This window comes from Bubalus kerabau, chromosome 15, assembly GCF_029407905.1.
Source record: "Bubalus kerabau isolate K-KA32 ecotype Philippines breed swamp buffalo chromosome 15, PCC_UOA_SB_1v2, whole genome shotgun sequence".
In the NCBI taxonomy this organism is placed as follows: Eukaryota; Metazoa; Chordata; class Mammalia; order Artiodactyla; family Bovidae; genus Bubalus; species Bubalus kerabau.
The window spans coordinates 24,252,882-24,280,357 of NC_073638.1; the positions used below are offsets into that span (position 1 = coordinate 24,252,882).

The following is a 27,476-nucleotide window of genomic DNA, read 5'->3' on the forward strand; positions in this document are numbered from 1 at the left end:
TAAGATCCCACAGAGTCAGACATGATTCAAGCGACTGAGCACGCATGCACCTGTGTATATATTTTAAAGTGTAAAAGGCTTCCCTGGTGACTCAGAGGTAAAGAATCTGCCTGCCAATGCAGGAGATGCAGGAGACATGGGTTCCATCCCTGGGTCAGGAAGATCCCCTGGAGAAGGAAATGACAACCCAGTCCAGTATTCTTGCCTGGAAAATCCCATGGATAGAGGAGCCTGATGGGCTACAGTCCATGTGGTCACAAAGCGTTGGACACAACTGAGCAACTAACCAAAAACAACAACAAAAAGTGTAAAACATGATGTCATGTTACCCTCCAGAAAGATTACATTAAGTGTGTATTCCCAGAACATCATTCTTGTCTTCTTGGACCTGGGGAGTAATTTTTTGAATGTACTCATCAAATATGTATTGATGGTTTACTATCTGACTATTTTGCCTCTCATGGGCCCCTCCCCCAGGATCCACCCCCACATCCAATCTTGGGCACACCCCCTAAACCCAAACATTGCCAAGTTCCTGGCACCAGCTGCCTAGAAAACTGAAACAGGAACCCTCTCCAAACGTGAAAGACCTTCTGCTCAACTTCCCAAAAGTCCTGCCTGACGCAGTCACTGAGCCGCCTCTCCTCCTTTGCTCTCTGCCTTTATTCTCTGGTGGGAGCAACCATGTCCTGGAGTTCCCACGGGAAAATCCAGCTAGGGGGACTGCTCCTTTCTCTCCTTGGCTGCATCTGCTTATGCGTCACCACTATCCTCCCCCAGTGGAAGACTCTCAGTCTGGAGCTGAACGAAATGGAGACCTGGACCATGGGGCTTTGGGAGGTCTGCGTGGATCAGGAGGAAGTCGCCACCGTGTGCAAAGCCTTTGAGTCCTTCCTATCTCTGCCCCAGGAGCTCCAGGCGTCCCGCATCCTCATGGTGGCCTCCCATGGGCTCGGACTCATGGGGCTTCTGCTCTCTGGCTTTGGGGCTGAATGCTTCCAGTTTCATAGGATCAGACGGGTGCTTAAAAGGAGGCTTTGCCTCCTGGGAGGGACTTTGGAGGCATCAGCTGCGGCCACTACCCTCCTTCCCGTCTCCTGGGTGGCCTACGCCACAATCCAAGACTTCTGGGATGACAGCATCCCTGAGATTGTGCCTCGGTGGGAGTTTGGAGATGCCCTCTACCTGGGTTGGGCTTCTGGTGTTTTCCTGGCCCTTGGTGGGTTACTCCTCATCTTCTCAGCCTGCCTGGGAAAAGAAGATGTGACTTCTCCCCACATGGCTGTTCCTACAACAGCCCCACCATCCTGTGCTCCAGCAAGGTATCTGATGGCTCGTTCTACCTAATGCCAAGACCTAGGACCCTGCTCATCTAGGACAAGCTTCTGCCAAGGAATCTCTGGGACAGAGGAATGTCAGTAGAATCCTTTTTATTCCTTACCCTCTTCACTCTGTATTTGTTTGCCTCATTTTAGGGGTGGTGGTCACTGTCCTGTTTGTTCAGGAATTTGACTGTCTTAGTGATGTGATGATCCTAATTTCAGAACGAAAAATCAAAGCACAGTTTCTAAAAGCATATTTATCTGATTTAGATTTTATTTACATAACATGCTTTTAAACTTATGAGTTATATACTTGATTCTTCTGTTACCAAGGAAAACATTACAAAATTGCATCCATCATAGAAAAACTAGTCTACTCTACATGTAGATAGAAAAGTTTCAGAATATACCTTGGCAATTGAAAATGAAATATTGGCCTAGAATAACACCTCAGGATAGGAACCCTCCTTGCCTTCATTTTCAGCTTCAGGTGCATGATTTGAAAGGGAGTGTCACAATATATCTTTGCTGTTTTGTAGATTCTTAATATTCCAAAGGGAAGACATATTCTTATTTCTGCTATGTTAGGAGGCTGTATGTGGTCTGTCTCCCCAACATGAAGGTAAGAAATGGTGTGAGTGAGTGATAGGGTGACCAACAATCCTGGTTTGTCCAGAACAGGGCACTTTCAGCACTGACCCTAGGAAGATCCCTGGCGTGGCTGTGCCCAAGGACTGCCCAACATGGGCATATACCTGGAAAGAATTGTCAGCTTCCTGGAAATACCTTTTACTATATGACTCACATCATAAATCCCTTACATTTTAATCCAAATGTCAGATGACCTACGTAGGCTGTAGCTACCAATCAAGTCCCTTTCACAACAATGACCCCAGTTCCTTTGCTTGTCCCCCTTTCCTGACCATCCGCCCCAAATCTTCCCTAGGAATTTCTGCAGGTCCTCAAGAGGAAGCCTCCTGCTTGCTCGTAAACCTGCTCATCAGCTGAAATTACCCTGCAAACTCGCGCTCTTCCTTCCACTACCATCTGCCTCCCACTCCCCTAATCGGCTGAGAGTCACCACTGACCCCATCGACAATTCCCACAGGAGAACAACTAAGGGTGATGGTTCCAATGTCCTCAGATAGATCGCTTCTCAAGTTCAAAGGCACCTTTGCTCGCAGGACCCAGGGGGCCCTCCCTCCACACCCTGGTGGTGCACTTTGCCCTGACGCTGTGCTGCTTGTGTTCAGATGCTTCTCCTTCTCCATTGAAGAGCCCTGGCCTAGCCCTGGCATCTTGAGGTACCCATTGCTCAAGCAAGAAGATGCACATACCAACACAAGAATAAACCATTTGCCAGCATAGCCCATATCAGTTCCCTTCATTTTTTCTGAGGAAATGAGTCTGCCCTGGTGCAGCTTTGTCTGCAGTACCTGACTCACATACCTTCTCACCCAGAATAGCATCCTGTAGGGATCGGTTTCTCCAGAAAGCTCTTTTTCCTTTTACATATATCCTTTTGTATATGTTCACTTCACATACACAGATCCAAAAGCCTTAGGTAAATGAATTTTTCAGTATAAAAGGGGATTGCATCAAATTTGTATTCTGGCCTTCTCTGGTTTTGATGCCCATTTTATCAACTATCCTTTCTCGATTACATTTCCAAGATCTCGAGGCCAAGTTTCAATCAGGCTGCTGCTGCTAAGTCACTTCAGTCGTGTCCAACTCTGTGCGATCCCATAGACGGCAGCCCACCAGGCTCCCCCATCCCTGGGATTCTCCAGGCAAGAACACTGGAGTAGGTTGCCATTTCCTTCTCCAATGCATGAAAGTGAAAAGTGGAAGGGAAGTCGCCCAGTCGTGTCCAACTCTTCGCAACCCCATGGACTGCAGCCTACCAGGCTCCTCCATCCATGGGATTTTCCAGGCAAGAGTACTGGAGTGGGGTGCCATCGAAGCTCAAATAGCCAAGAGTTCTCCTTGAATGCCATAGGATCTACAAGGAGGATCCATGTCACCATTCATCCATCTCTTTGAACAAATGTTACTGTCCACCTATCACATCCCAGGCATTGTGCTAGCAACCAGGAGTAAGAGAAAACTTGTCCCTGCCCCTCATCTAGGCAATTAGGGGACACAAATATTGACAGGGAGTCACATCAGTGGAAATTGTAATTGTGACAGACTTTACAAACTTGGGAAGGTACATGGTTCCATGGGCTTCCCTGGTAGCTTGGTGATAAAGAATCCACCTGCCAATGCAGGAGACATGGGTTTGATCCCTGGGTGGGGAAGATCCCCTAGAGAAGGAAATGGCAACCCACTCCAGTATTCTTCCCTGGGAAATCCCATGGACAGAGGAGCCCGGCGGGCCAGTCTGTGGTGTTGCAAGAGAGTCGGACACAACCGAGTGATTAAACACCACCACCACATAGTTCTATACGATCATGCAATAGGAGGAATTTAACCTAGTCAGGTTCGATGAGTGGGTACTCTAAGGAAATGGTAACTGGCTAAAAGCTAAAGGGTGGACAGCAGTTCTAGATGGAAAGAGAAGAAAGTGTAAGGCAAGGCTGGTGAAGTAGGAAGGAACCACACCTTGCAGGGCCTGTAAGGCCTGAACGTTATCTGTGTTCTTAGAACCACAAGAAGCCAAGCATGGGGCTGGGAATAGGAGCTCAGCTGACCTGCAGCAGGAGCCCACCCCACTTTCCTAACACCTAAGGCTATGGTTTTTCCTGTGGTCATGTATGGATGTGAGAGTTGGACTGTGAAGAAGGCTGAGTGCCGAAGAATTGATGCTTTTGAACTGTCGTGTTGGAGAAGACTCTTGAGAGTCCCTTGGACTGCAAGGAGATCCAACCAGTCCATTCTGAAGATCAGCCCTGGGATTTCTTTGGAAGGAATGATGCTAAAGCTGAAACTCCAATACTTTGGCTACCTCATGCGAAGAGTTGACTCAATGGAAAAGACTGATGCTGGGAGGGGTTGGGGGCAGGAGGAGAAGGGGACGACAAAGGATGAGATGGCTGGATGGCATCACTGACTCGATGGACGTGAGTCTGAGTGAACTCCAGGAGTTGGTGATGGACAGGGAGGCCTGGTGTGCTGCGATTCATGGGGTCGTGAAGAGTCAGACACGACTGATCGACTGAACTGAACTGTCCCTGTGCCATATCCCTGCCACACAGCTGGGTAGGGTTTAAGAATGACAATGCACTTTCACATATCTTGTGCTTTATTTACTGTTATTTTGAGGGTTGGCTTTTTGTTTTTTGAGCTGGGGAGAACAGATATTGTTTTCCTAATGAGGAAATGAAGAATTTAGGCAACATGCCCACAGTGAGTAATTAGCTGGCAGAGACTTGAATCCAAGGTTTGGATGCTGCGGCAATCTTTCATTACCCCAACTGGTTGCTTCATGGGGGTAGGCTGCCGACAATCCACCAGAACAAAGGAAAAACTAGCACCCCAGCAGAAGAAGAAGAAAAAAGACCTGTAAGAAAAATCTCGTTCTCTGTGCATTTGTTGGGGTCTAAACAGGGTCTTTGTTGTCAGACAGCTCACCTGCTCCTGCTGGTGGCTTGCAGCCCTCACCCTAATCCCCAGGGTGCAGGTGCTGTCGATGTTTTCCATCAGCATGTGATTATGGCTTCCTCTGCAAAGAAAGGGCACAAACTAACATCTGTTAAAAAAAAAAAAAAAAAGTCTGTTTTTCTAACTCTCCTTTAAAAAGGACACAAAGGCATTAAAAAAAAAAATTCGGGAGTGGAGCAGGCCCTGTTGATTGATTCCCAAGCAGTCAATAGCATGTCATCCCCTGAAGGAAGTGATCTGCATTCTGGACAGAGTCTACTTTTCAAGAAAGAATCTGAGGAAGAAGATGCTTTTCACCTAAAACTGCCACAGTGCTTATCTACCTGCTACTTTGTAGGGAAAATAATGAGAAATAAAAATAGAACTCATTAAATCTTAGCTTCAGCTCAGTCTTTTCTCATGCATTTGTGGCAAATTAGCATTAAAAACATTTCTTTGTTGTGGTTACACATGGAGAAGTGTGTTGTCATATGTATGAGAAACAGAAAGGGACATCAATCAATTAAGGTTTCAAGCCAAAAGCTTTTATTATGTGCAAGGCATTTTAAGAAAATAACTCAGGGACTTGCCAAACCTGATGCAGTTAGAATTTGATGAGTTCTGTGTTAACTTCTCCACTGGCCTTCCTTTGAATCTGAACATTTCACCATTTGCAAAGAAGGCATTCCAGGAAGTTCCTGTTAAAATATTCATCTGTTACCCTTCTGAGCCTCTGGGACTAGCTCTAAGGGGTAAGTCGCAAGGGTGAGCCACATTTTGGAATGGGAGGAAAATCAGAAATAGATTCATGGGCTTCTGGACTGGAGGTGTGTCTTAGCAGCTAGGGTTAGGGTAATGCAACTGTTTGCAGTCGCTGGCCTCTGATATAGAACTGAAAGAAACTGGAATCACATTCCACTCTACCAATTGATGGATTTATTTTTAAAGCCAGGTATTCTTGCTACCTTGTCCATATTTATAGTTGCCCAGAATTTTGAATAGTACCTCAAAGCTAAATCCAATGGGCGACATACGCCTTGGGTTCTTCAGGAAGCCCTGTTTTCTGGACAGAGGAGCCTGGTGGGCTACAGTCCTTAAGGCCTGCAAAGAGCTGGACACGAGTGCATTGACTTAGTACTAGTACTCACTCTAAAGACAGGGGCTCACCACTCCTGCTAGGAAGTAAACTGGTGGTCAGCCTTCACACAGCCCGCCTAAGAGAAGCACAAAGAGAAGCACCCAGACTCATCAGGGAGGATTCCTGGAAGGGAATTCACAACAGTTGGGAGCACTGTGATGTCTCCACCCTTCCTTCTGAGGGGGGCGGCAGGGACATGGACCACAGGAGAACCACTCACAGATGCAGCGGCTCCCAGCAGGAAAGACGGTATCTGAAACGTACCCATCCCACCCTGCTGAGTGGCGCAAACTCCTGGTGACAGAAGCACAGAGGTGCCTGAACACCACTGGAGCAGCCTGCAGCAGGGGGCTGGCTGGCTTGGGTGGAGCGAGGCAGCAGCACCAGTCCCCCTGCCTTTGACTGGTGCATGGATGGCTAAGTTTTCTGTAACCTGAATGGGTGCCGGGGAAGGCAGTCTGGGTGGCACTGTCCGGAGCACTGCTGGAAGTGGGAGTGGCAAGAGCAGGAACTGAGAGGAGAGGTCAGTCAGAAAGTCCCAAAGCTGCACCAGGGAATGATGTGGAGGTTTTGCACAGGGTTCTCTGAAGACCCGTAAAATACCCCACACAAGAGCTAGTAACTGGATTCCTGCCATAAAAGAGCCAAGAAATTATTTTTTAAAACATTGATTGATTTGCTGTAGTGGGTCTTGGTTGTGGCATGTGGCCTCTAATTGTCCAACCCAATCAGGGAATTGATGTTTTCAAACTGTGGCACTGGAGAAGACTGTAGAGAGTCCCTTGGACTGCACGGAGATCAAACCAGTCCATCCTAAAGGAAATCAACACTGAATATTCATTGGAAGGACTGATGCTGAAGCTGAAGCTCCAATACTTTGGCCACCTGATGCGAAGAGCCGACTCATTGGAAAAGACCCTGATGCTGGGAAAGATTGAAGGCAGGAGGAGATGACAGAGGATGAGATGGTTGGACTGCATCCCCAACTCAATGGACATGAGTCTGAGCAAACTCCAGGAGATGGTGAAGGACAGGGAATCCTGATGTGCTGTAGTCCATGGTGTCGCAGCGTCGGACATGACTGAGTGACTGAACAATAGTTCTTAAAAGAGCTAACAAACCCCAACAGAAAAGGATTGCAATGCCAGTTAACCAGGGAGAGGCGAATCCCAGTCTCCAGGGAAGTCATGGAGAAGTCACGTAACCTGCCCAAACTCTTGAATCATTCCAGGTCAAGGGTCAGGTTGGTTCTTTTCCCACCTTGTCCCCAACATCCCTTCCGCTCATCCTTCTTTTTCACAACCCTTGAAATAAGTAAAACCATTCTTAGCCTGAGGCACTTTCCTGACCCTAAAAGAAATCAAGCAATACCTAAGGCAGCCCCAGCACCCCGCTGGGTGGTCTGAGCAGGTCCATCTCTACAGATGTCCACCTGTTCCTTTCTTCACCAACTACAGATTTTCAAAAGCTGATCAGGAAATAACTAATGTGAAAAGGCACAAAGCAAAAGATCTTACAAGACTTCCAAGGGCAGTCGAGTAGTTGTTAATAGCACAGGTTATGACATGAGACACACCGAAGACAAGTGTCCTGGCTCCACCACCTAGGACACCTGAGACCTTGGGCAAGCCAACAGTCATTATCATCCCAGGGCTGTTACATAACTGTGCACAGCACTCAGTAATGACAGGGATTTCACAGCAAAAGGCAAATGGTAAATAGTAAAAGGCTTCCCAGGTGGCACTAACGGTAAAGAACCCACCTGCCAATGCCAAGAGACACAGGTTTGCTCCCTACATTGGGAAGATCCCCTGGAGGAGGAAATGGCAACCCACTCCAGTATTCTTGCCTGGAGAATCCCATGGACAGAGGAGTCTGGAGGGTTACAGTCCATGGGGTCGCAAAGAGTCAGACATGACTGAAGCGACTTAGCACACACACAATCAATGAGTAAGAAAATCAATCAATTCCCCATGAAAAAAATCTTTGCAGTGAGCTTTAAAACACAAAAGCACCTCTGAATGTCTGTAAAAGACGGCTTAACCATTCATTTGACCAAAATATAAAATATTCAGCTTCAAGAAAATAACTTTTTTTGCCTTCTGAATCAAATTACAATGTGAATACACTTACATGCAATGCAACTAGCAAATGAGAGGAAATCAGACACCACTAGGTGTTGCTCAAGAAGTGACTTGCCTTTGTGAAATGGAGTATCCCCTGCCATATCTAGAAAGGAGGTCACAGCCAGCTGTGATTCAGGGCCTCCAAATGTTCATTTCTGAGCCCAGAGGACCCGAACAGGGAGAACAATGCCCCCAGATAGCTGAGATGCATAGGAAAGGAATGAGTTCAGTGAGCCCAGATGCTTGCACCTTCCCATAGAGAAGAGCGCTGAACTTCTTGTGATAGCTGGTTTTCCTTAATTATCAGTAATCTTTGATGTTCAGACTATCTACCTCTCTTTGCTACAAACTTCTATATACCTGACTCCTTTCCCCATTGCCTCCTTGGAGCAGTTTCTCGGGGCTACTTGAGAGGCTGCCTCCCAGGCTTGAAGTTCTAAAAATTCCCAAGGAATAAAACCACTCTCTGCTTTCAGGTTGTGACTATTTTTAGTTGACACTTTTCATTCCCATCAAGCTTCTTAACCCTTTTATCTGCCCTTTTCTCTGTAAGAAGAAAAAAACTAAAACATGACAAATGCTTACTGAGTCCATCCATTTCCAAAATAGAACATATATAAACAAAGGCCATACTGCATACCAAATGTAAAACAAACACTTTTATTGCACGTTTATAAAATCTGCATAGTTGTAGCAAGCCTTTGACCCTCCCACAATTCCCCTGGTAATCTTTAAAATTTGGTTAAAACACAATACCCAATCTGCAGCGTTTTAAAAATGGTCAACGGGATATTTCTCTCTCTACATATACATATATATATTCTTTTTCTTTTTACAAACCCACATCCCCTATTTCTTAAAAGGAAAAAAGGGGGTGGGGTGTCAAAATGTTCTTCTGGACCAGCAGCAGCCTTAGCCATGTGTTTTAGCCATTTTCAGATGCTAGAAAAATTTACCTTTAAATAGTTAACAATTCTGAAAATGTGATCTTTAGTCAAGTTTCACAATGCTGCTCTTCCATCTGATGTCCTTAATGCTTTCTCCTTTCTTTCACTCGGGACTGAGTATGAGGTTTTCTGGTTTATTTAAAAATGTAAAATAAAATAGAAGGAAGAAAGGAGAGGCAGCCTTCTTTTGACTTTTCAGCCTCTTACTGCCACATGACCTTATGTTCTACCCACATGTGAAAGGGTGGTGGCTCACGAACAACCTATTTTTTCATCTCCTGTCAAGAGCCAGGCAACAACCCATTTTTTCATCTCCTCCCTTACAGCTAATTTTTTTTAATGTCATCTGTATCTGATAAAATAATGAGTAGCTGTTCATACAGTTCAGGTCCTGATGAATCACCCTTTTAGTCTGCTGTCAAAAATACTTATGCCTGAAGGATACTCTGAGGCTCAGAAAAACCCAGGCTGTCTTGCAGGGACAAGAGACATTTCAGGGCTTCTGCCACAAATCAACGCCTTAATACACCGGTTCCTGCCTTTTTTCGTGAAATCGCTTCTATGATTCTGTACCTAAAAAGTGGAGTTTTATTTTCAACCCTTCTTTACACACACAGCATAGTTAGGATCTGGATCTGAGTCTCACTTTCCCACCTAATCCCTTTCCCAGGGTAAACACTGTGACAACAGACTTCTGTGCAACAGACGGTCAACCAAAGACCAGGCTGGGTCTTGAACACGTGGGGGCTTATTTCACTGTCACAGCTGACACTCCTTGAATTGACTCCATGACAGCTGCAAATCGGCTACAAAGGTCATAGGGAGAATTGGGCCGAATAGTTGGAGGCTCCTTTAAGACAATGATTTCTGCAGAAGGATCTAGAAGTCTGGGTAGAAACTCCCCTAAGCACAGCTGCAGATTTTCTGTGGAGGGAAAATGGATGGTTAGTATACAGCTAAATAAATCTCTTGAGTTAAAACTAGTAAGTCTGCAACAACCTCCAAGTTCAAAGCATTGTTCTGGCCAGCTAATGACAAATGACGATTCCTTCAGACCAAATCAAGAGCAAAGACCTATTTGCCGACTAGAGCAAAGTTTTAGGTTGTTGTTTTAAGTCATCTGACATGCGGCAGGATAACACTATATACTCACTTCATTATGGACGTGTCTTCTAATCAATCATCCTTTAAAATTTGAGAAAGTACCATAAATATAATGTGCTGTGAACATACTACTGCCATAAAGAGAAAGCTGGTCTTACCCTTCAATTAAAATGTACCAGTGTGTACACGGCATTAAGTAAAGCTGTAACGTCACACACAGTTTCAACAAAAACTGAAAACATTAAAATGAAATTCTTAGCTACTAATTATTATAGATTTTTTCAATAAATATCATAAACTTGAACACTTTGACAAATCAACAGAATATCTTTACATCAGCGAGCAACAAAGAGGCTTCACATTAGGACACATAACAACTTTCTAAGTCAACTAAACGCGCCTAAAAATATCTAGTTTTAGGCTCTCTCTCCAAAATGCTCTGGACAGGCATTAGTAAAACAGATTAGTAAAACATCCCATTTACTAATTTATTAACCTGGAAGGCATCACAGTTAATGAAATGTTTGTCTTGCAACTTCAAGTCACAGGGAAATTTAATTATGGCACCGACAGGTAATCAAGCAGCATAAACAGATTTTTTTTTTTATATTTAAACTACAAAGTTCAAGTTCAGATTTTGGCAGATGGAAAAGTAACAGCAGTCTAACATTGCTGGAGAGCAGTGATTTTTTTTTTCTAATAGCGCTGTGTGGCTGGCTGTGGAGGTGATTCAGCAACCAAGAGGAGGTAAGGGGAGGCTAAGGACAGGGGTTCAGGGTCCTGTTCCTTGTTTCAATACAACAGATGTAATTTTCATGCATTTATATGCTCGGGGATTCCAATCCCTTAAAAAGGGTTGACAACCAGTGCTCTAGAGTCCAACTGTCATTTCTAGAACTCTCAGGGGTCTTAGGAATTATTAGCAATGGCAACAAACAACACACCTGCGATATCTTGCCCAAGGTAAGAGCACCAGTGGTTTCTCATGACCTCAATGGCATCCAGGTCATCCTTGGAGATGTCATTATTAATGATAAGGTGAATACAGGGAATGATCAGCTCATTCATCACATTAATACCCTCTGTTACAGAGTGCTCATCGTTTGTTTCAAAGAGAGAAGCTGCTTTGGCATTCAGCTCCTATGGATAAAAAACAGTGGGGAAAAAAGTCTCAAAAAGAAGATAAATATTTAAACAAATAGTTCCCAAACTTCACTGTACATTGGAATTGCCCAGGATCCTTAAAAACCACAGACACCCTAACACACTCATGTCGATTTGATTGGTATTTGGCTGACCTAGGCACTGGGATTTTTTTTTTAATATGTCCCCAAGGTGATCCAAATGCAGCAAAGCCTCTTATCAAGTGGCCTAAACTTATAAGTCAAGGTCATACTTAACACCTGCTTCTATCAAAAGACCTATTTGATGGTTCTAACTCTTCACCAAAAATCAAAAATCACCTGCAGAAGACAAGGTGGTGCCCAGGCCCCTCACCAGGAGACTGGTTTAATCGTCTGGGGGAGGCCTGGGCACCAACATGTGAAAGCCCCTTAGGTGATTCTGACACACACCGGGAGCTGAGAGCCAGAGACGGAAAGAAGCCAAATCCTTATTACTGCCTTCCTGTGGCAGCTGAGCAGGACGTTCAAAACGTAATCTCTGGTGATTTAAAAAATAAAAGCATTTGCAGTCCATCAAATCTACAAGGCTCCCTTTTCAGCTTCAAAGTGCCCTGCCATATCTACAACTGACACAGGAATCCAAGTATAATAAGAAAACGAAGCTTCTGAGATGCATACATGTCACAACTTAATCTCTTCCATTTGGCATTAACAAGAGGTAGTGGCAGAAATGCAGGCCTGACTCCTCCTTGGTGGAGGGTGATCCTGCTGGGTGGCAGGGAGGCCCAATGCAAGCTTAGCCTGAGGTTAAGCCGTCTCTGCAGTTTTCTTAAGACAAGTACCTGGAGGGACCCCTGGGGAGGCAGACAGATTATGGGTGCACCTTCCCACGCAGCAGCCAAGTGCAAAATGACCGGGTTAGATCTCCTGTGGTTTATGACAAGAATGTTAACAGAACGGCAGGACCAATCCTTATGGTTCAAACCTTTTAAAAACTGGAGTCTCTTTAGACACCACTAAAGCTTCTCATCTACTAGCTTATTAGTTAGGGAACACAGAAAACACATGTTTATTAGATGCTTACTGTGTGCCAGGCACAGAGAAAAAGGCTGACTAAGAAGAGGGTCTATGCTCAAGGAACTCACAACCTAGCAGAGAGGCGTGTGATATATAAGCTGTGATGTGGCACACATGAAGAGCACCAAAAAGGGGAGATGCGGTTCTCACCTAACTTCTATCAGGGGCGGAAGAAGAATGATGTTCACTGAAGTAACTTATAATCTGTTTCAATGCAGAACTACTCTTGAGGGTTTAGAACAATCTAAAACCTGCAGGAGGTTTTTTTTTTTATGTTATATTTCTTCCTGGCTTCTAGGAACAGAGGTAAATAAATACAATAAAACACAAAAATCGTCAGGCTTTATAAAGAGTACACACCAGAAGGCATTTTCTTCGGTATAAAGCGATCACCGACTCCTTTACACCCCGCTGGGGCCCCTTCATCAGCAGAGTGGCATTACTTTGGTAGGCGTACACCAGGTAGGAAAGCGCTTCTTGGTACCTGAGAAAGTTATTGATGAAAAACAGTTCAGTGCTCCTTTCCCAAACCCAGGGCTTAGTCCCCATCGCTCTCTAATACAAGAATGGAACCGGCTACAGGGATGGGAAAGTCTTAAGCATGGAGGCAGCATGGTGCAGGTGGAAAAGAGGGCCAAAGACCACAGCCAGCCTCAGCTCCTCTGCAAACTGGCCAAGAAGCTCAAGGCAGATCATGGCACTTCCCTGGACTTCTGTTTCTCCCAACTCTACAACAAGGAAGTGGACGAGAGGCTCACTGCGGTCCACACTGACTCTAAAATTCATTTTCTGAGTTCATTTTCATTTATCACAAAGAAAATTGGCCATTATATCTCTCAACCATGAAATCTATCATTATATAAAAGATGGAGACACATGTGTGATGTTCAGTGCAAACGCGAAGCAGAACACTGAGCAAGGTAGAGACACAGGGTGCGTGTGGAAGGGGCTGTGGTCCTTAGAGTTCCTGGTGGGCATCCACAACCAGTATGCTTGGCAACATGAGACGCCACTTACTTTCCTTTCTGATAGAGTTCCAGGCCTGTCAGCAGATACACAGACACCTTTCGGAACAAACTGTAATCTTCATGCCACTTCTGAAAAGGAATGACAGCCATTCGTGATTATGACCAAAACTACTTCTACCCTTTTCCCCACAGCAAGTTTCAAACTCAGTACTAATACTTACGGAGCTCATATGGCCCAGCACAAAAACAGGAGACACAAAAGCTTTCAGATAATAAAGTTCTGGACATTTATGATAAAAGTCTACCGCTGACCTTAATTTTCCATGTCCTGTTCCTGCCGCCGAGGAACAGAAATATTCACTTCACATGAGCTTTAGAATTTCGGATCTTAACTTCCAACACCCACGCCAAAGTCATTCAGCTCTGGTCTGAATGAATGGCCTCCCGAGTTCTGAGGAAGCCATTCAGACGAGGCAAGACAGAAGGTCAAGGCTGCTCCAATCTCAGGAACAACACTAACCTTGCCTGGGGGGGTGGGGGGTGGGGGCCAGGGGCGATGAGTAGGGCACACTGAGGCGGCGCACAACAGTGTCGGTACCTACATGATGTGTTTTGTTTCTGGAAATCTGTAGTTAAGCATGTATTTTAATGCATAAAAATTTAGTTTTGAATACAGAAATATTAGAAAACTGTATTATTTAAAGCAAACCAAAACCATGAAGTCACGAATTATATTGCCTAGGATAAGGCTGCTGCTGCTGCTAAGTCGCTTCAGTCATGTCCAACCCTGTGCGACCCCATAGACAGCAGCCCACCAGGCTCCCCCGTCCCTGGGATTCTCCAGGCAAGAACACTGGAGCGGGTTGCCATTTCCTTCTCCAAAGCATGAAAGTGAAAAGTGAAAGTGAAGTCGCTCAGTCCTGTCTGACTCTTGGCGACCCCATGGACTGCAGCCTACCAGGCTCCTCCGTCCATGGGATTTTCCAGGCAAGCGTACTGGAGTGGGGTGCTACTGCCTTCTCTAAAGTGAGTATTTAAGGGAAATGAAGTGCTGATCAGCTGAAGAGAAGAATGGCATAAAGAAACTGGCCATTCAAAGGGTTAAGAAAAGATCATTCATTCTGACTCAGCTTTTTTTGAGAGGTGGTGGGAGTCTTGGTGATAATATAAAATTGTTTGCTTTATAGCTTATAAAGTTTATTAATATTACTACAAGTTGTACAAATTGGATTATAAATATATTGGTGCATATGTATAATTTACTATACGAGGAGGAACATATTGGAAAAGGAAATGGCAACCCACTCCAGTATTCTTGCCTGGAGAATCCCATGGACAGAGGAGTTTGGCAGGCTACAGTCCGTACGGTCCAAAGAGTTGGACACCACTGAAGTGACTTAGCACGCACGAGAAGAACACATAAATGACAGCCCCAAATGTTTCAACAGCTTGGCCTCCTTACCTTTTTATTTGTTTTTTAATTGTTAGGGTTGCCTTAGAAATTTATGTTTGCTTTGTAGATGTAAAGAGAAGACCTCACCTTGTACTCTTCCATATTCATGTCATCTGGACCAATCTCCTTCAGTTTTGCTTGAGCCACCTTCATAATACTGATTGATCTGTGGACAAAGTTAAGAAAGTAATGACCGTTTCCCCTTCAGAGGACTTAGTCAACATAGAAGGAAGGGTGGTTCACCCAAGTACTCCCTTCTCACCTTTCATCATAGCTAAGATTTTTATCGGCAAATTGTTCCAGAAGGGTCCGCTCTACTACCCTTTTAGGCGCTTCATTTTGGAAGAAGTAGATGAGCACGTGCTGAAGACGAGGATCACTGTGAGAGGTGGGGGTCTCCTTGGCGAGCTGATAGAGCCTGGAGTACTCTTCATGGAATGCCTATTGAAGACAGAATTGGTAGTCAGAAAGGGGGGCATGGTGGGCTTGTACACACAGAAACCGCTGCCTAAGGAGGTTTTCATCACTCTAAGAAGACTTCTAAGAAGTTCTTATTGAGGAATGACAGAGGCAACTGGAACCTATAATCTCTTTGCCTTTCAAAAGGACAAAACTCCTCTGGCACCAGAGACATCCTGTACTCACAAGAAAATCATTTTCCTCATACAGTGCTCAGAAGAACAAAAGTTTTAATTGTTTCAGGCGTTTATGAGTACCAAGGACCTGAAATTTAAAAATCCAAATGTATTTCTTTAAGAATCTTAAATTTTATTCAAGCACCTTAAAAAGCATGGCCTACTTTCTTATATTACGGCCTCCAAATTACAAAGGCAAGGTCTCACTCAGAGCTTTATTGATAGGCACCTGCTAAGAACCAGGCGGTTACCCCAGGCCAGGTGTGGCCTGAGCACCGAGGCTGTGTTAGCGCCACGAGAGGAGGCGTCAGTGCCGTGGACGGCTGGGCTGGTGGGCGGTTACCCCAGGCCAGGTGTGAGCTGAGCACCGAGGCCGTGCTAGCGCCACGAGAGGAGGCGCCGTCAGTGCCGTGGGACGGCCGGGCTGCTGGCCGGTTACCCCAGGCCAGCTGTGGCCTGAGCACCGAGGCCGTGCTAGCGCCACGAGAGGCGCCGTCAGTGCCGTGGACGGCTGGGCTGCTGGGCGGGCAGCGAAGGCAGTTTTACGTTTTACTTCAATGAAAGACATTGTTTTAGCATCTGATATAATCACTGCCCCATGATTATGATCCCTGTGGTATAAGGATTAAAATTTAATCCTAATTAAATGAGAATTTAAAAAACAAGACAAAACAAGAGATACCTTAATAAGCCCTGCTTCAGACCCATCTCGGTCAAAGGTCTGACGGGCTTTAGCTATGGCCAGGATGACCCCTTGCATGGCAGGGCTCAGCATCACCTACCACAAGAGGGCACAAAACACAGAGAGAAAGCAGAGAAGAAGGGTTCAGAAGAAGACTGTGAAAGAAAGGCGAACAGACCGCCGCAGGGAAGCGGGGCGGCGTGCTCCCCGGCCAGCAGCCACTGCAGGGGCAGGCTCGCACACCCCGCTCCACACTAGCGGCCCCTGGCCCTCTGCACGACCACAGACCTTGCCCATGACAAGCTATTCCTACAGACTCTCTCTAATTTAGCAGATGAATAAAGAGGCATGTCTAAAAATACCTATGATGTGGCACTGCCTCACAATCAAGGTAAGTTACAGCTCTCAGAGGGGAAAGGTCTGAGGTGAGAATTCCACCTGAGTTCTGAGGTTTGGGTGTCCATCCTAAATACATCAGTCTTTCAGAGGTTTTATCTGGGTGAACAGCACATTTGAAACAGCCTGAAACTAGCAGGTGCACAAATAGGACTTCATAATGTGAAATCCTTGCAATGATTAAAAAAAAAAAAAAGCACCCCACAGAAAGCTGAGGCCAGGGTTCAGGCCTGTCCGTGTGTGGCGACAGCTGCGAGGCGGCGGACAGCAAGCAGCCCAGCATCTGCAGCGCCTCCCGAGCTTCCGAGTTAGAACCAGGTCGACTCACGCTCGACCTGCTCACTAGACAACTGCAATTTTCATATTTGGAGGAAATGCAATGGACTAATATTACCAAAGACTCCTAATTTAAAAGGCAATTTTGTGTTCAGGATATGACGCATGGAACTAAACTCTACCTTTCTGAGCCACCTGGACTCCACGGTGGCCTTATAAGGACAGGTCTGAGTAGACCTGCTGGCAGCGGTGTGACTAAGGCCCTCTCGCCCACCACCTGTGTCTAGGAGAAAACACTGTTGCCACACACCTTACACAGCTATGCTCAGTCACGTGAGAAGGAAATACAAGACTGACAACAGACAGCTAGACCCTGACTCATCTCTGTACCTCCTCATCATATCCATCTGCATCAGATCTAACCAGAATCCTTCCCACACTGGGAATCTCGACTTCAGAGACCTCAGCGTTAGGCTGGGCGGCAGGCTCTGCGTCACGAGCCTGTGGGGGCTGCTCTGACTGCTCTGCAAGGTTTGCTTCCGGGGGCATAGGCTTCTTGGGTTCAGCTTCCTTAAGCTGTGGCAGCAGAATGGAGAGAAAGAGTAAGAAAAAAACAGAAATAAAGAGGGATTGGTTAAATGCAGCAGACACAGAATAACAGAAAAGTGAGAAAACTGTGGCAGTTATTGCTGAAAGCCCACCCTTCCGGATTCTGGGCTTCCCGGCCCCTCACCTCGCTCAGTGCAGCTTCTACGCCACTGTTCTCATAGGCATGCGCGGTGTTTGCAATCGCCTGGGCAGTCTGCTCCTTCACGATCACAGCATGCTCAGAGGACAGGCACCGAGCCCCGTGGGAAGAGGCTGCTGAAGATTCTGAGAAAGAACAGCAGGTACCAATCAGCAGCTGGTAGTAAAACCACTAGAACACTCTACAAGGCAAGCAGGACTGGATACAAAATTTAATGTGCACGCCTTCTAACTAACCTTTTGAAAAAATTATGTAAATTTCCCCTAGAAACAAGTAGCTAAAAGAAACAGCTACTTCAGCAAGGAGTCACTGATGACTCTGTCAAGTTTAATGTGTTCCCGACGTTGTCGTATTTCTTCATGGCAAAAAGGCTTCCTATAAACAACTATCCGTTAGGAAGATCACTTTACAGAATAGTTTTCATAAAATCTACCTATTAATCTTACCATAGTTTCTCCTGCAACCTGGGAAACGAGCAAACACTAAACAGAGTGAAAGTCCAGGTAGCTAGCTGCTAATCCTTCTGCTATTACCTCTGCTCAGCAGAACTGACTGTCTAGAGCCACAAGCTAGGCTGTCAGGCTGTGCAACACCAACTCTGATCACACTCTGCAGAGTGTGGCATGGCTCACTCAGAGGACGCGCACGGGGCTGGCTACAGGAATGCAGCGTGAACTCCCCCAAGTCACTGGCATAAACGGCCTGCTCAGATACCTTGAGATGGAGAGAAGTCCTGTGATGCTGAGCTGCTGGAAGATGCCATCTGAGGAATTTTACAAGACTGCTCTTCTTCCCATTCCTCCACTTCCTGCTCAAACCTCCAGTTATCTTCCTGAATGTAATGCTTAAGTTCAACAGACAGGGCTTCCACTTCTCCTGACATCTGATCTAATTCATTTGGGGCCGCCTCTGAGGAAGAACAAAGACACAGTTAAAACAGAGTCCCACCAAGCAAAAGGTCTCAAGGAAACCAAAGCTCCTTTCCAGAAAACAAGAAAGTAAGACACTTTGTCTTTTTTCTTACTTTTAATGAAAAATATGCACATAACCCATCCATTGTCCGGAGTACTGACAGTATCAGGCCAATGGTCGCAGTACCCCAGAAACAGTGGCTGGCATGTTGGAAGCGAGGGACACTGAATATTTGTTAAATGAATCAATCAATGGTAACAAGAGAGGATTTGGAATAGAGGCCAATCACAGACAAAGTAGCAAGAACAAACCAAACATTTCTTGGGAATTCAGAAAATCATTAGATTCAATGGAAATTTCAAGTTAAACAGTTTTATCAGTGTAAACAATGCCCCTATTACTGTTAAGAATATCCATCTCCAGGACTTCCCTGGTGGTGCAGTGGTTGGGACTCTGAGCTTCCACTGTAGGGGACATGGGTTTGATCCCTGGTGAGGGAAATAAGATCTCACATGCAATATAGTGTGGTCAAAAAATAATAATAATAAACTGAATTAAATAACAAAGTATATCCATCTCAAGATGGTTGAAAATGAAAACGAAGACATTTATACTGCCTTAAAGTTCACATAATCAAGTGCTACCACAAAGCAAAGGGATACAAAGGTTAGATCAATAGGTCAATAATACCTGGGGTTCACTAAAGGCTATGATGAAAAATGACAAGGCTATCAATGACATATTCAATCTCATTTCCAACCTTACAACCGAAACAAATCATAAAAACATACAGAAGAGTAGCACATCCACATACTGGTTGCTGTTAACTAGTCTTTCAGTAAATGACAGCTCCCACTTTTTGTCTATTTCTATAGATGAGCCGTACCCGTTATAACAAGGCCCCTATATACCACCCACAGCCAGCATAATCGTTTGTACAGAAACTCCCACGAGCAGCTGTTCCTGCCCTCACACTGCAAACACGCAATTAGGACGATCAGTTACTGTGAAGTGAGCATTCTCTCCATCCCCTACCCACCAAGCCCAAGAGAAAGATCACTTGCTGCCCAGACAAAATGCCTTGTATGTTTCCTTACTTATGCAGCACAGTGAAGTTTGAACATTAAAAGAAGACGCCTTGTATGATCTCAGATGTTAAAGAAGAAAGAAAGAGTAATATACATGGAAAACAGCACAGAATCTGGAACCAGACTATTTACTGGCTGTATGACAAGTACAGAACCTCAGCTGGAAAATGTGGGGGATAAGAATTTCTGCTCTGCCTCCTCTGTGTTAAGAGTTAATAAGTTATTAGAGAAATAAAGCTTGAAAGCATGCAGTAAGGAGGAAAGTACCAGCATAAATGATAATTATGATTACTGTTAGCAATAGTAGCAGTATTAGAAGTCTGAAAGCGCTGAGGCAAATCCACTTGTAAAATCTAGCTATTCTCCAAAAGGTGCAAAAAACACACACAAGAATGTCACTAAAAAAGGGAAAAACTAGAGGCAGCTTAAAAGTCTATCAACAGGAGGCTGGTTTAATAAATTATATATATATATATCTTCCATGCAATGGAATTATTTTATAGTTGTTAATAGGAATAACTTGGTTCTATTTATAAAAATAGAGATTGCTAAGAAAAACAGTGAAAGAGATGCCAAACAGAATGGAAAAATATCCCATTTGGTGGGAAAAAATGGGGTGTACGTGAGATATCAATAAATAAAACCTAGCATCTGCACAGAACATTTCTAGAAGACTACCTTAGGAGCCTAAGAATGGATACTTATTAGGAAAGCAAACTTATTTTTCCTTTTTCTTCTCTTTTATACAATTTGTATTTCTTAAACACATCATTACTTTCTAATAAATCCGAGTTTCTTTTTTTTTTAAACTATAAGACTGTTCCCTTCCCTGAGAAGAACAACATCTCCCCAAGCCTGGCCTCTGCTTATAGTGTTTTTACCTGCATTGAAGTGGGGCAGCTTGTCGTTAATGTACATCAGGCAGTAAGCACTAACATTTCTCTGGCCTCCATAGGAATCTCTTTCAAGTTCTTCCCAGGAAGACTCGGTAACAGAGATGTCGTTGTACTTGAGCCAGACTTGTCGCGGCTGATTATAGACGTAGGCCCAGTAGTGCCCCGCGTTTGCCTGTCCTTCGTGAACAAGGACTGCGTGCAAGCGATAAGGCACCTGCAAGTCAGAAAGCGTTCCCCGTGTTAGGTTAAAGCAAAGTCATCCGACAGGGGTTTACGTGACGAGAATTCCAGAGTGTACCCAACCATAAGACCTAAGAAAACTACCCATTTACACGTGTGTTTGATGTAGGGTTCACATCAACAAAACATCTTGTTGATTCAAGATGAACTAAAAAAAACACAGTAAATTTTTTTAAAGAATAGAAAAGAGAAAACGGTCAACACCCAAGATTCACATGGTGCATAACTATGGTTTCCCGTGACCCTAGAAACAGGGCTCTGCTCCCACGGTCACTCATTTACACAGAAGCCCGTGGAGGGCAGTCCCCTAACTGCAGCCTCTTTCCCGTCTATGCCCAGAATGTTATTCTAAATAAAAACATATGTGGAAAGTAAGAATTTCTAGCATGCCTACCTCTTTTAGAATTAAGAGAGACATAAAGGTTAAAAATCATACTGCTAAATGAAGAATCATGAAGGATCATGGTACTTTGCAAAGGATGGGGAACCAGCCCCTGGTCAGGTTTCCTCCACTGTACTGCTTAATTACCATTTTATGAGAAATTTTATTAATATTTAACAACAAACCTTTCCAATACATGGAAAAAATACCATGTGGCAGACTCAAGACAACTACATTTTACGTCCTGTTGGTGGCAGAAGGAAGATACACTGCTCTTTTTTAGCCTAAAATATAGAATACTACATATTTCTTTCCAAAATTAATTTTTATATCTTAGGGAAGTTTCCATTCAGTTTCAAAGAAAACCATCAACTTCTCTGTCTGTATCCCATTAGCACCATTAGAACATGCCTTGACTACTTCCCATCAATTTTCATTCTACCTGACGGAGGAGAGGATCACAGTACATCTGCTCGATAGTCTGGGTAGTGCTTGCAATACCGTTCTTTAAGTCTGTTAAAAAAGAAAACTCATTTATAATGATTTCATCCCATGTCACACATGCAACTTTAGCTCTGCAAAGACTACAGCTTCTCTGTACCTGAGGTTTTCACCCTTTCAGCTTCTATGAACCATAAGGAAGCATGCAGTTTTAAAGCAGCTAGTCCTTTAGGTTACAAAGGCTTATAGTTTAATATAACTACATTAAGATTTCTAAAAAAAACTAGAGAGGAATCTAGATTCGTATCATTTACTTATTTATTGCTCCTAGATAAAAGGAGAAAGAAGGGGAGGACGAGAAACAAGACAAGACCAAAGGATTTTAGGAACAAAATACTGAATAATGTGATTTTACACTGCATGCATTAATTGAATATTCTTTGCCTCCTTAACTGTCAATAAAGCATACTGTATGTAGAAAAAATTTTTAAAGTGGAAATTCAGGAAACTGCAATTCTAAGTTTGGGTCAACTGAAGTCAGAGTTCAGATAAACTATAGGAAAAGAAATCCAGCAGACACAGAAAATTCTCTAAGATGAGTGGCATTGTATATCCAAGATACCCAGGAATTCCCAGAAAATTTGAGGAAGGAATCTAGGGAAGAACTTTTCATGGTTATATTACTAAAGCAAAGTGTCTGACACTCATTGTAATGTGTAATTACACTTTGTAATTACACATTACAAAGTGTAATCTCACAGGGAACAAAAAGTACCAAAGAGGTCAAATTCCTCAATTCAACAGAATCCATGGCCATGACAGGATGTGTCTCCAGGTGCCTAACTTGCATGCATTCACACAAACAGAAAAGGCAAAGAGTAACCCTCTGACAAGCAGAAAGAGCCAACCTTGTATATCCTGTTCAATCTCGTTCCTCCACCTCTGCAGGCAGGTCTTAACAAAGTTTATCTCCTCATCTGTGACTGTTCGAGGAGCTGGGTGTGCGGGCATTTCCATGGAAGAACGGGGAGGTGTAAGTGGCTGCTCTGCCATCCTAGACTTGTGTAGAGAATCTTCAGAGGAAGAAAAGGTTCCTTCAGCTTCCTGAGATGTGCTCTCTTCACTTGTACTGAAGGAAGATCAAAAAAAAAAGCTGAGATGACAACTTCCGAACTATGCGTGTGTGCTCAGTCGCTAAATTATGTCCGATTCTTTGGGGCCTCATGGACTATAGCTCTGGAAGAGGACATGGCAACCCACTCCAGTATTCCTGCCTGGAGCATCCCATGGACAGAGGAGCCTGGCGGGCTACAGTCTATATGGTCACAAAGAATTGGTCAGATATGACTGAGGCGACTTAGCATACATGCATGGACTGTAGCCTGCCTGGCTCCTCTGTCCATGGGGTTTCCCAGGCAAGAATACAGGAGCAGGTTGCCATTTTCTCCTCCATTTCCAAAATACATCTTTGCCTAAATTAATGGACTCTGTAAAGCGAGCTGCTCTGTGGGAAAGCACAGCTACAATTTAGTGAGTGTTTACTCTATAAAGTTACTGAGCCAAACCTTTCCTTTACAGGCATCATCTCCTTTAACACAGCTTGCTGACGAGGCAGGTACTATCACCATTCCTATTTTACCAACTTTCAAACCTAAGATTCAGAGAAATAAAGCAGCGTTCCCAAGTTCACCCAGCTAGTAAAGGACAGGGAGGGATTACTCCCTGCCTCTCTCCCATATACAAAATCACGGAGCAAACCTCTTTTCCCTGAGGACCTATACATACGGGAAAACAAAGCCAATGTAAGCAAAAGAGGAAATGTTTCACTCTCAAAAAAGATTACACACATACACACACACAGATCAACTTTAAAATCTAATATCAGTATCATTTCATATTATTAAACAGATAAAACCACTTTTTAAAAATTAAAATCATTTATATTTTACAATACTCACATCCACCTGAGTTTACAAGTCTATGGTACCTGCTCTCTAACCACTTGTAACAATGAACCTTCTTCTCAAGAAGAAAGGATGAGAAGGAACATGGAAAAGAGGAGATGGGGAGTAGAGTAGTTAAGGGATCAACTATTGTGTTTCCAAGAGATAACTGACCAAAGTGAGATGGACAGGTGGATCCAGGAACAAAATACACAGAAGAAAAACAGCATCAGCTGTATACCCAACATGCAGGAACACAAACTAGGTGGCACTCTGGGAAAGCACAGGGTGCAGAACTTACAGGCAGACATAGCTCCACCGCATCTCAGCTAAACACCCAAGAAGACGGTAGCAGCCTCGGGTAAGGAATCTAACACCTCAGCTGAAAGAGGTGGATGTCAACCACTTTACACCATTGTTATAAACTGAGAATACTGTATGTAAAGTAACTGTTAATTTATCTACTAATTAACTACTGCCAAAAAAAACTGCACACAGACAAATCAGCAGGAATACAAACAAATCTAACGGTACTTAGGTTTCTGTTTCACACCAAAACTGAAGAACATAAACTTCCCAGTTCTGACTTAAACTCTCACTCCCCTTCCTCCCTGCCTCTCTCCCATATACAAAATAACGGAGCAAACCTCTTTTCCCTGAGGACCTATACATATGGGAAAACAAAGCCAATGTAAGCAAAAGAGGAAATGTCTCACTCTCAAAAAAGATTACACACATACACACACACAGATCAACTTTAAAATCTAATATCAGTATCATTTCATATTATTAAACAGATAAAACCACTTTTTAAAAATTAAAATCATTTATATTTTACAAACGACATGAAAACAGTCTACAAAAATCCAAACACACACACATAAGTAGAGTACAAAAGTAAAGGAACCCTCCCTCCACCCCATGCCTAGCGCCATCTCCTAGAGATAACTGCTATTACCATTTGTTAAGTTCTATCCAAATAGGCACTCTGCACACACGTGAATGAATGAATAGTAACACGTGTGTGTGTGGGAGGGGCGGCAAAGGAATGATTGGGTTTCTTTTAAAAACATAAAAAAGTCTAAACTCTTCTATAGGCTCTAGTGTTTTTGCTAGCCAGGACACACAGATCACATTTGATTCGAGCTGGCCCCAATGGCTCCTCCAGACCACAAAGGCTGTTGCACGCAGCTGAGCCAGAAGAGAACCAAGGCTCGCGTGCCATGGCCTCTCTCTTTGCTGGATAAGCCGCTGGAGGTTGTCCTCTTCAATTTCTAGCCAGTTCTTTCTCTTATTCCAATTTTCTGCTTGTAGATAAGTTTCCCTTTGCTTGGTGTTTACTTAGACGTGCAGGCTCCTTCAGCAGACGAGTGAATGCCATGTTTTAGAAAATCAGCGGCTGACTTTTCCTCTGGGCAAGGTGTTTCATGGCAGTTAGCTTATAGCGACCTCTGAGCCAGGTGGGCCTGGCAGAGAATGAACACTGTTCCAGACAGTTCAAGACGTGTCTGTAATAATCCCAACTATCCCTTGGGTGAGACGAATACACGGGTGGGAATAATTACGGACAGTTCACTTAAGTGGCAAAACCCTTCCCTGTAAGACAAAGAGCCCGTGGCCCGTGAGCTCTCACGGGGAGAGTGTTCGTCGGGTGGAGACATGGCACACGGCTCAGAGTAAGCCAAAATCACCAATATACACTATTTTAAAACTTGTTTCTGTTACCTTTCCTTGGATGTCAGGTCAGAAGTCAGGCAGTGTGCTGAAGAAAGTGGTTCTGTCATGCACGCATCACTTTGAGATGCAGAGCTCTCTGAGGCAGGTTTTGTACTAGCAAATTCAATTACGTATTTCAACATGTCTGGAAGCGGGAACCGGGCTGGGCCTGAGCCATACTTCACATACCTACGAGGCAGAGAAAATAGTACTCTAGTGCCAAGGCATCTTGTTCTTTCAGGCTCACTGCATTATTATATGGAGAGTCAACGGAAAGGCTTATCCCTAAAGGCTATACAATATTTAATACATTAATCTACAGAGCAAAAGTTTTCTAACTACGAAAGTGAAAACTGACAACAATCTGAATCTTTACACTTGACAGAAAGCATTTCAGGTGGGCTCCTATTCAAAGTCACACCAATGGTGCTTTCTCTTAATTCAAATCACATTTAGGCTCTACTCATAAAAGTAAACTCTATTTTTTAAAGGAAGAGAGATATATTATCATTACTCAAATCTGAAAATAATGCTGTTGAACTATCAGGTTGGTGCAAAAGTAACTGCAGTTTTGAGTTGCTGAAATTTGCCATTTGATGTTGGAATATATTCTTAAATAAACGTGATTATGTTATACATTTTAATGTGCATTTCTTGCTTAATTTTTTTTGCTAATGGCTTATTACTTGCTGTTTATTTTCTATGCGTTTTAGACTATGGAAATGATGTTAGTCAGAAAGCAAATTCAAGCGATTTTCTTATTCGAGTTCAAAATGGGTCATAGAGCAGCTGAGACAACTCACAACATCAACAATGCATTTGGCCCAGGAATTTCTAACGAATGTACAGTGCAGTGGTGGTTCTAGAAGTCTGGCAAAGGAGACCAGAGCCTGAAAGATGAAGGACATAGTGGCCGGTCACCAGAAGTTGACAATGACCAATTGAGAGCATCACTGAAGCTGATCCTCTTACAACTACAGGGTAAGTTGCCCAAGAACTCAGTGTTGACCATTCGATGACTGTTTGGCATTTGAAGCAAATTAAAAAGGTAAAAAAGCTCAGAAAGTGGGTACCCTCATGAGCTGACTGAAAATCAAAAAACTTGTCACTCTCAAGTGTCATCTTCTCTTATTCTGCACAACAAACCATTTCCTACGGTTTGTGATGTGCAACAAAAAGTGGATTATACATGACAACCAGTGACAACCAGCTCAGTGGCTGGACAGAGAAGCAGCTCCAAAGCACTTTCCAAAGCCAAACTTGCACCAAAAAAGGTCATGGTCACTGGTGGTCTGCTGCCAATCTGATCCACTATAGCTTTCTGAATCCCAGTGAAACCATCACATCTGAGAAGCATGTTCAGCAAATGGATAAGATGAACTGGAAAGTGCAACGTCTGCAGCCAGCACTGGTCAACAGAATGGGCCCAATTCTTCTCCATGACAATGCCCAACCAAACGTCACACAAACAATGCTTCAAAGGCTGAACAAACTGGGCTACAAAGTTTTGCCTCATCTGCCATATTCACCTGACCTCTCGCCAACTGACAACCACTTCTTCAAGCATCTCAACAACATTTTGCAGGGAAAATGCTTCCACAACCAGCAGGATGCAGAAAATGCTTTCCAAGAGTTCATCGAATCCCAAGGTACAGATTTTTATGTTACGGGAATAAGCATACTTTTTTCTCGTTGGCAAAAATGTGTTGATTGTAATGGTTCCTACTTTGACTAATAAAGATGTGTTTGAGCCTAGTTATACTGATTTAAAATTCAGTGTCTGAAACCACAAATACTTTTGTACCAATCCAATGTACCCAAGGTTTTTTTTCTTTGCTGCGTTTTAGATCAAGTAATCTGCAATTAGGAAAAATGAGAGCGATAAAGCTGGAAATGGGAAGTAGGTGTTGACAAAGGTCAGAGTTTAAGTCCTATGTACACTATGATTCATGTACTCATTTAACAGTGCAGGCCAGGCATAAATTACTGAAGATTTCTTTGGAATCAGTAAATAATAAATGTCTTCAATATGTAATCAAAATAACTAATTATTTTAGTAATACCCAGTGTTCTGCCATTACTAGCACATGTTACACTAAGAAAAGAGGTTTACTTTAGTGACTTCTCCAGCTCACTGCAGTACGTAAGGTGACTCGCTGGTACAGGTAAACTCTAATTCTGGGATTCCATTTACAAAAGGGGAGAGTCACTTCACATTTTTCTTCTCTGAATAAACTGAAAGAAACAGCCACAGAACTAGGGAGAAGTAAAATTGTCTGT

The 27,476-nt window shown here is 43.8% G+C and overlaps 2 protein-coding genes across 9 annotated transcripts in view; one reads left to right on the plus strand and one right to left on the minus strand.

Annotated features, from left to right (window-relative positions):
- The first annotated feature begins 684 nt into the window (after positions 1-684).
- Positions 685-1,347, plus strand: CLDN25 (claudin 25). The gene has a single exon (XM_055547705.1). It carries the CDS (start codon positions 685-687, stop codon positions 1,345-1,347), a length of 663 nt encoding a protein of 220 aa, XP_055403680.1.
- A 7,460-nt stretch (positions 1,348-8,807) lies between these two features.
- USP28 (ubiquitin specific peptidase 28) overlaps positions 8,808-27,476 on the minus strand; it is a 65,756-nt gene continuing 47,087 nt past the window's right edge. For 5 of the 8 annotated variants that reach the window (XM_055548116.1, XM_055548115.1, XM_055548113.1 and 2 more), the window contains 14 exons: positions 25,206-25,385; positions 22,446-22,666; positions 21,539-21,609; positions 20,460-20,688; positions 18,293-18,487; positions 17,564-17,703; positions 17,221-17,406; positions 16,159-16,254; positions 15,104-15,282; positions 14,929-15,007; positions 13,438-13,517; positions 12,781-12,904; positions 11,164-11,359; positions 8,808-10,039 (listed from right to left, as the gene is read on the minus strand). In XM_055548116.1, coding sequence (XP_055404091.1) covers positions 9,864-10,039; positions 11,164-11,359; positions 12,781-12,904; positions 13,438-13,517; positions 14,929-15,007; positions 15,104-15,282; positions 16,159-16,254; positions 17,221-17,406; positions 17,564-17,703; positions 18,293-18,487; positions 20,460-20,688; positions 21,539-21,609; positions 22,446-22,666; positions 25,206-25,385 — 2,152 coding nt within the window. In that variant the 3' untranslated portion in view covers positions 8,808-9,863. The remainder of the gene's footprint in view (positions 10,040-11,163; positions 11,360-12,780; positions 12,905-13,437; positions 13,518-14,928; positions 15,008-15,103; positions 15,283-16,158; positions 16,255-17,220; positions 17,407-17,563; positions 17,704-18,292; positions 18,488-20,459; positions 20,689-21,538; positions 21,610-22,445; positions 22,667-25,205; positions 25,386-27,476) is intronic. The other 3 variants (XM_055548120.1, XM_055548119.1, XM_055548117.1) reach the window with 2 other exon arrangements.